This window comes from Scyliorhinus canicula, chromosome 10 (genome assembly GCF_902713615.1).
Source record: "Scyliorhinus canicula chromosome 10, sScyCan1.1, whole genome shotgun sequence".
In the NCBI taxonomy this organism is placed as follows: Eukaryota; Metazoa; Chordata; class Chondrichthyes; order Carcharhiniformes; family Scyliorhinidae; genus Scyliorhinus; species Scyliorhinus canicula.
In genome coordinates, this window is record NC_052155.1 from 187,377,992 (window position 1) to 187,387,375 (window position 9,384).

General features: G+C 44.8%; 1 protein-coding gene across 1 annotated transcript in view; it reads right to left on the minus strand.

Annotated features, from left to right (window-relative positions):
• The window catches only part of tcaim (T cell activation inhibitor, mitochondrial), a gene marked incomplete at its 5' end in the record, with an annotated part of 29,363 nt that extends 20,909 nt beyond the window's left edge, over positions 1–8,454 (minus strand). The window contains 2 exons of the mRNA XM_038808491.1: positions 5,797–5,950; positions 8,299–8,454. Coding sequence (XP_038664419.1) covers positions 5,797–5,950; positions 8,299–8,454 — 310 coding nt within the window. The remainder of the gene's footprint in view (positions 1–5,796; positions 5,951–8,298) is intronic.
• Positions 8,455–9,384: the final 930 nt, after the last annotated feature.

Below are 9,384 nucleotides of genomic sequence, written 5' to 3' on the forward strand. Positions count from 1 at the left end.
GAGGAGATATTAGACCAGACGAGGCCAGGTGACCAACAGCTTTGGTCAAAGAGGAAGGTTTTAAGGAGTGTCTTAAGGGAGGAGAGTGATAGGGACGTAGTGCAAGGAGGGAATCTCAGGGTTCAGACCCCAGGTAGCGAATGGCACGCCCACCAATGGTGGAGTTAGGAAATCAGGGATGCGAAAAAGGCCAGAATTGGGGGAATTCAGAGATGGGAGGGTTTTGGGGGCTGGAAGAGTTTATCATATCATAGAATTTACAGTGCTGAAGGAGGCTATTTGGCCCATCGAGTTTTCACCGGCCCTTGGAAAGAGCACCCCAGTTAAGCCCCACGTCTCCACCCTTTCCCTGTAACCCAGTAACCCCACTTAACCTTTTTGGATTACTAAGGGTAATATATCATGGCCAATCCACCTGACCTGCACATCTTTGGACTGTGGGAGGAAACCGGAGCACCCGGAGGAAACCCACACAGACACGGGGAGAACATGCAAACTCCGCACAGACAGTGACCCAAGCCGGGAATCGAACCCGGGACCCTGGCGCCGTGAAGCAACTGTGTTAACCACTATGCTACCTTGCTTCAGCTTGCAGGGATTAAGAGGGGTAAGGCGTGGAGTGATTTGAAAACAATGTTGAATATACGAACATAAGAACTAGGAGCAGGAGTAGGCCATCTGGCCCCTCGAGCCTGCTACACCATTCAATGTGATCATGTCTGATCTTTTGTGGACTCAGCTCCACTTTCCGGCCCGAACACCATAACCCTTAATCCCTGTATTCTTCAAAAAACTATCTATCTTTATCTCAAAAACATTTAATGAAGGAGCCTCAACTGCTTCACTGGGCAAGGAATTCCATAGATTCACAACCCTTTGGGTGAAGAAGTTCCTCCTAAACTCAGTCCTAAATCTACTTCCCCTTATATTGAGGCTATGCCCCCTAGTTCTGCTTTCACCCGCCAGTGGAAACAACCTGCCCACATCTATCCTATTTATTCCCTTCATAATTTTATATGTTTCTATAAGATCCCCCCCCGCATCCTTCTAAATTCCAATGAGTACAGTCCCAGTCTACTCAACCTCTCCTCGTAATCCAACCCCTTCAACTCTGGGATTAACCTACTGAATCTCCTCTGCACACCCTCCAGCGCCAGTACGTCCTTTCTCAGGTAAGGTGACCAAAACTGAACACAATACTCCAGGTGTGGCCGCACTAACACCTTATACAATTGCAGCATAACCTCCCTAGTCTTAAACTCCATCCCTCTAGCAATGAAGGACAAAACTCCATTTGCCTTCTTAATCACCTGTTGCACCTGTAAACCAACTTTTTGCGACTCATGCACTAGCACACCCAGGTCTCTCTGCACAGCAGCATGTTTTAATATTTTATCATTTAAATAATAATCCCTTTTGCTGTTATTCCTACCGAAATGGATAACCTCACATTTGTCAACATTGTATTCCATCTGCCAGACCCTAGCCCATTCACTTAACCTATCCAAATCCCTCTGCACTTTTCGCTTTACCACTCACCTTAGTGTCGTCTGCAAACTTGGACACATTGCCCTTGGTCCCCAACTCCAAATCATCTATGTAAATTGTGAACAATTGTGGGCCCAACGCTGATCCCTGAGGGACACCACTAGCTATTGATTGCCAACCAGGGAAACACCCATTAATCCCCACTCTTTGCTTTATATTAATTAACCAATCCTCTATCCATGCTACTACTTTACCCTTAATGCCATGCATCTTTATCTTATGCAGCAACCTTTTGTGTGGCACCTTGTCAAAGGCTTTCTGGAAATCCAGATATACCACATCCATTGGCTCCCCGTTATCTACTGCACTGGTAATGTCCTCAAAAAATTCCACTAAATTAGTTAGGCACGACCTGCCCTTTATGAACCCATGCTGCGTCTGCCCAATGGGACAATTTCCATCCAGATGCCTCGCTATTTCTTCCTTGATGATAGATTCCAGCATCTTCCCTCCTACCGAAGTTAAGCTAACTGGCCTATAATTACCCGCTTTCTGCCTACCTCCTTTTTTAAAACAGTGGTGTCACGTTTGCTAATTTCCAATCCGCCGGGACCACCCCAGAGTCTAGTGAATTTTGGTAAATTATCATTAGTGCATTTGCAATTTCCCTAGCCATCTCTTTTAGCACTCTGGGATGCATTCCATCAGGGCCAGGAGATTTGTCTACCTTTAGCCCCATTAGCTTGCCCATCACAATCTCCTTAGTGATAACAATCATCTCAAGGTCCTCACCTGTCATAGCCTCATTTCTATCAGTCACTGGCATGTTATTTGTGTCTTCCACTGTGAAGACCGACCCAAAAAACCTGTTCAGTTCTTCAGCCATTTCCTCATCTCCCATTATTAAAACTCCCTTCTCATCCTCTAAAGGACCAATATTTACCGTAGCAACTCTTTTTTGTTTTATATATTTGTAGAAACTTTTACTATGTTTTTATATTCTGAGCAAGTATACCCTCATAATCTATCTTACTCTTCTTTATAGATTTTTTAGTAGCTTTCTGTTGCCCCCAAAAGATTTCCCAGTCCTCTAGTCTCCCACTAATCTTTATCACTTTGTATGCTTTTTCCTTCAATTTGATACTCTCCCTTATTTCCTTAGATATCCACGGTCCATTTTCCCTCTTTCTACCATCCTTCCTTTTTATTGGTATAAACGTTTGCTGAGCACTGTGAAAAATCGCTTGGAAGGTTCTCCACTGTTCCTCAACTGTTTCACCATAAACTCTTTGCTCCCAGTCTACCTTAGCTATCTCTTCTCTCATCCCATTGTAATCTCCTTTGTTTAAGCATAAAACACTAGTGTTTGATTTTACCTTCTCACCCTCCATCTGTATTTTAAATTCCACCATATTGTGATCGCTCCTTCTGAGAGGATCCCTAAATATGAGATCATTAATCAATCCTGTCTCATTACACAGGACCAGATCTAGGACCGCTTGTTCCCTCGCAGGTTCCATTACATACTGTTCTAGGAAACTATCGCGGATACATTCTATAAACTCCTCCTCAAGGTTGCCTTGACCGACCTGGTTAAACCAATCGACATGTAGATTAAAATCCCCCATGATAACTGCTGTACCATTTCTACATGCATCCGTTATTTCTTTGTTTATTGCCTGACCCACCATAGTGTTACTATTTGGTGGCCTATAGACTACTCCTATCAGTCACTTTTTCGCCTTACTATTCCTGATTTCCACCCAAGTGGATTCAACCTTATCCTCCATATCACTGACGTCAACCCTTACTATTGCCCGGATGTCATACTTAAATAATAGAGCTACACCACCTCCCTTACCATCAACTCTGTCTTTCCGTATAGTTTGATACCCTTGCATATTTAACTCCCAGTCGTGACCATTCTTTAACCATGTTTCAGTAATGGCCACTAAATCATAGTCATTCACGATGATTTGTGCCATCAACTCATTTACCTTATTCCTAATACAACGAGCATTCAGGTAAAGTACACTTAGAACAAAGAACAAAGAAAATTACAGCACAGGAACAGGCCCTTCGGCCCTCCCAGCCTGCGCCGATCCAGATCCTTTATCTAAACCTGTCTTCTATTTCCCAAGGTCTATTTCCCTCTGTTCCCGCCCATTCATATACCTGTCTAAATGTTTCTTAAATGATGCTATCGTGCCCGCCTCTACCACCTCCGCTGGTAAGGCGTTCCAGGCACCCACCACCCTCTGCGTAAAAAACTTTGCACGCACATCTCCCTTAAACTTTCCCCCTCTCACTTTGAAATCGTGACCCCTTGTAACTGACACCCCCACTCTTGGGAAAAGCTTGTTGCTATCCACCCTGTCCATATCTCTCATAATTTTGTAGACCTCAATCAGGTCCCCCCTCAACCTCCGTCTTTCCAACGAAAACAATCCTAATCTGCTCAACCTTTCTTATGTTGGCTTTTATACCTCTGCTTTGAATCTTAACACCTTGATCAGTAACCTCTCCTAAGTTATTTTTCCACTTAACTTTTCTCCTAATTTTCCTTGTCGTTGAACATATATCTTCATGTAACAACCAGCTGTGTCACTTTCCATTTATATTTTTACTTCCCGTTTTATTCCTTTTAGTATTACTGGGCCTATTCACTGAGCTCCCCTCAGTCACTGTACCTTGTACTGTCGCCCTTTTTGATTTTTGACTATGGCTTCTCTGCCTTACACTTCCCCCCTTACTGCCTTTTGTTTCTGTCCCTGTTTTACTACCTTCCGACTTCCTGCATCGTTTCCCATCCCCCTGCCACATTAGTTTAAACACTCCCCAACCACTCTAGTTAATAGCCCCCCTAGGACATCAGTTCCAGTCCTGCCCAGGTGTAACCCGTCCAGTTTGTACAGGTCCCATCTCCCCCAGAACCGGTTCCAATGCCCCAGGAATCTGAAACCCTCCCCTCATCATCCCTTCAGCCACGTATCCATACTATATATCCTGTCATTTCTACTCTGACTAGCACGTTACACCAGTAGTAATCCTGAGATCACAACCTTCGAGGTCCAATTTCTTAAGGGATGTCAGAGGTAGGTTCTTTACCCAGAGAGTAGTGGGGGCATGGAATGCACTGCCTATGGAAGTAGTTGAGTCAGAAACATTAGGGACCTTCAAGCGGCTATTGGATAGGTACATGGATTATGGTAGAATAATGGCGTGTAGATTAATTTGTTCTTAAGGGCAGCACGGTAGCATTGTGGATAGCACAATTGCTTCACTGCTCCAGGGCCCCAGGTCCGATTTCGGCTTGGGTCACTGTCTGTGTGGAGTCTGCACATCCTCCCCGTGTGTGCGTGGGTTTCCTCCGGGTGCTCCGGTTTCCTCCCACAGTCCTAGGATGTGCAGTTTGGGTGAATTGGCCATGATAAATTGTCCTTCGTGTCCAAAATTCTATGATCTATGATTAACCTAGGACAAACGTTCGGCACAACATCCTGGGCCGAAGGGCCTGTTCTGTGCTGTATTTCTCTATGTTAACTTCCTTCCTAGCTATCTGTATTCTGCCTTTAGGACCTCATCCCTTTTTTTTACCTATGTCGTTTGTACCGAAGTGCACCACAACCACTTGCCGTTCATCCTCCCCCTCCAGAATGCCCTGTACCCGCTCCGAGACATCCTTGACCCTAGCACCAGGGAGGCAACATACCATCCTGGAGTCTCGCTTGCGGCCACAGAACGCCTGTCTATTCCTCTTACAATTGAATCCCCTATAACTATTGCACTGTCACACTTATCACCCCTCCCCTCTGTAGGTTCGAGGGGCTGAATGGCCTAATCCTGTTCCTAATTTGTATGTTCAACAAAACAGTACCATGTAATCCTTTACATACACCCGAGAAAACAAATGGGGCTTTGGTTAAAGGTTTCATCTGAAAGATGGCCACTCCGACAACAGAGTTCTGAACCACACACAGTGTGTCAGCCTAGGTTTGATTTTTTTTTGTGAAGTCCTGGCTTTGAACCCAGAACCTTCTGAGTCAGAGGTGGGTGTGCTACACACTGGGTTCACTGATTCACAACTGACATGATGAGCTTGGGTTTAATGGCTTCATCTTCTTTGTTAAGCAAATGGTTGCCTTGCTGTGAGAACAATGAAATAGGATGACAGTGTAATGAGAGGTTATGAGAGGAACACCCTAAGCAACAATATAATCCAGGAACTATCTGCCCTAAAATAAAATTCTAATTGACACCAGTTAAGTTAAAACACAAAGAAGTAAGAATCGTGCATTCAGCTCCCACCTGAGGTATTTGCACTGTGCTGGGGAGAGTTGGGATCGCTGGCTGTGTCTCTGATGTAAAACGTGAGCTGGGTGGGTTGAAGGGCTTTCTGCCCCGGTCTCTGCAGGCACTCCAAGTAGCTATTCAACCGCTTGAGGGAATTTTCATTCACTTCCTGCAAAACAACACATGGAGACTTCCTTACAGCTGAAAACAGTGAAATGAAAAATGAAATGAAAATCGCTTATTGTCACGAGTAGGCTTCAATGAAGTTACTGTGAAGTCGCCACATTCCGGCGCCTGTCCGGGGAGGCTGGTACGGGAATCGAACCGTGCTGCTGGCCTGCTTGGTCTGCTTTAAAAGCCAGCGATGAGCTAAACCAGTGTCTGAATCGGAGAGTAGCACAGAAGCAGGCTGTTCGGCCCATCAGTGTTCACTAGCTCATCCAAAGCCTGACTCCAAAGATTCTTTTGGTGGGACCACGGGCTGTGGCTGAGGTACTCTCCAATCAGTCATTAAATGTTACCGCAGCCAGCACGCACTGCCACAATCACTCAGCAAATCTGGGCTGCAGCATTCAAGAAATTTTTTAAAAACCTTCAACTCCAAGTTGAATAATGACTCCAGCCAGCCCATTACTATCATTCCTCCCCGATACAAGAGCACCGTGGTTATGGCAGGACAGCACTGATTGGGTCCAAGAGGACTTTGCCAGGACATGTGCATCAGTCCGATCGGCATTTCAATAAGATTCCCAGTGGTCCAGGTTGAGATGTGACTGCTTTTCTTTGCTGTCTTTAACTTTGAGCATAGGAAGTGTGGGGGAAGCCATTCAGCTTCTCGACACGTTCAACGAGGTTGTGTTGATGTGTGATCTAGCTCCATATACCCGCTTGTTCTCCATATCCTTAACAAAACTCTTATCAACCCCAGTTTTAAAATGAATAATTAGTCTAACATCAATTGTCATTTGTGGATGAGAATGCCAACTGTTCCCCACTCTGTGTGCAGAGTTGTTTCCTAATTTCACTCCTGAAAGGCCTGCTTCTAATTTTAAGACATTTCCCCTTGTCCGAGACTCCCCAAACAGAAATCTCACTATCTGTCCCCCTTAATATCTTGGAAATTTCAGTCAAATCACTCCTTAACCACCTAAATTCCAGGAAACATAATCACAGTTTGCTCTTGCAAACAATATTCCCAGTCAGAGTTTAACCAAAAGATTACAATCAAATTATCTCCTAACCTGAACCGGAATTTAATGCAATTAAAAATCAAACTTTTCTCACTAAGATGTAGTTTGTCCTGAGCTACATGAACATCGCCGAGGAGTTTAAAGGGTTAAGGATCACGCTCTTCTCCTGAAAACTGTGTCCCGACATAACTTTCTTCCAATAATTTGTGGGGTTGTTAGAGTGACACAAAGAGATCCAATAATAACTTTGAAAAGGGAATTTATATGAAGGCAAAAGGCTTACAGGGCCACGTGGAAAGAGCACAAAGGTGGGACTAATTGGATAGCTTTCGCAGAGATCTTTCCGTGATTGTTTTCAAACACAGGAATCGGGTGCTGACCTGAGAAACATGGAAAACAAATGACATGCTGCAACAAAATACCTAACAGAGGTGGTTGTATAGATAGATTATCACAGGCAGAGCAATGGGAACAATTTAAAAGCTTAAACAAGTAGTTACAGACCAGGGTGAAGACGTTTAGGAGAGCTCAAACACACACACAGATAGAACATACCTGTGCGGTTTAAAGAAAAACTGAAGGCTCTGGTGTTCCACCTGACAAAGCAACAACATTCGGCCCATCGTGCCTATGCTAGCTCTAACCAGATAGTCTCACTCCCTCGCTCTTTCCCCACAGCCCTGTAAATCTTTCCCCATTGAGTATTTATTCAATTTCTCTTTGAAAATCACGATTGAATCAGGTCCTACTGCCCTTCAGGCAGCGTGTTTCCAGACCAATTAACTTAAATCTGTGCCCCTCTGGCCCCAGTGGAAGCAGATTGTCATTTACTCTATCAAAACCCTTCTTGATTTCAAACAGCTCTATTTAATCTCTCTTTGCTTCTGCCATCGCTCTAGATAGGCAGCTGACCCGATAACATTCTGAAAAGAGAGGTGTGCATTTCCATCGATTTCAGCATCGGTGATTGAGGGATAAATATTGGGCCGGATACTGGGAGAGCTCCCCTGCTCCTCTGAAGTAATACCAAGGGACTTTTTATCATCCTGACAGGGTAGACAAGGCTTTGGTTTACCATATTATCTGTAAGACTGCATCTGCAACAGTGCAGCATTCCCTCAATGCTGCACTGCGGGCATCAGAGATCAGATTTCACACTCGAGTCTCCGGTGCGGGACTTGAAACCACAACCTCCTGACTCACAGTTGAGATTGCCACTCACCGAGACTCGGCTGACACGAGATCCTGGCAAACCCTCGTGCCCTCTCCAAAGCAGTTATTTGGTTCTGCAACTCAGAAACCGCACGCACGAAGCATCGGTACCTACCCTCTCTCTCGGATACTGGCCAAAGAAATCGGGGTGTACAGCAAAGTAGAATGGCCTCAGTGCATTCACAGCATCAGTCACTGATAACGTTCTCAGTCGACAAGTCTGCTGCTTGGCCCTTCCTGCACAGAATCTGGGATACAAGACGAAGTGATGTGGTTATTAACAGGGAATAGATTTCTGTTACAACTTTGTTTCTCAATTAAGCCTGTGCAGTAAGAGAAGCTTCTAAAAAACGATCCCAGTAATAGAAATGATAACCTGGGTTAAGTGGAAGTTATCTGGGGCAGTGTGGGGATGACCTGTGAAATTGCACAAAGCACTAGAAGTAGATAAAGACGAGCGGAGAGGTCAATTGATTAACGTATTGATGAGAGGGAGAAGAATGATGGAGGGAAAAGCTTGTGGGCAACCTTGGACTGAATGGTGGTTTCTGTGCATTCAATAGAAACATCAGTGAGTTAGAGTTACTGGCTAAATTCTCCCCAGGGATGAGTGACGTACTCAGAGCTCTGATAAGAAATTAAACTATTAAATCGGCAAATACCGTCATCAACATGGAATCAATAATTCCAGGCTAGGCCTCAAAATCATCTGGAAAAATTCAACAGAGTATTCTTCTCCTAAAATAAGGTCAACAAGGCAAACTGGGGGTAGCTATAGGCGTATGAAATGGGTCCAATGGTGTATTTATAGGACCATTGACCTGCTTTGTCCTTGTAGAAGACCCTGGCTATTCCACAGTTAGAATACTACATTCAGTATTCACTCTCAGCGTGACGGGTGATACTGAGGCTTTGGAAAGGCTGCAGTGATGGGGCACTGGCCTGATTTCTTGTCTAAAGATTGTTCATTATTAAGGTTGGACATGAGAGCTGGGACTCTACGGGAGTGGAGACTTCAGGGGTGATCAGACCAAGGTTTAGGAGATGATGATGTTGCAGCTGACAATTGAATCAGTTCAGGAGAAAAAAGCTGAACGCAGCAAGATCTGCGATCCCAGGACAGTGAAGCTCGGAAGCAGGCTGCTGCCTCAGACGATGGATGCTGACTCGCTGAATTCCGTTGCGCGAGAGCCGGAGCTGT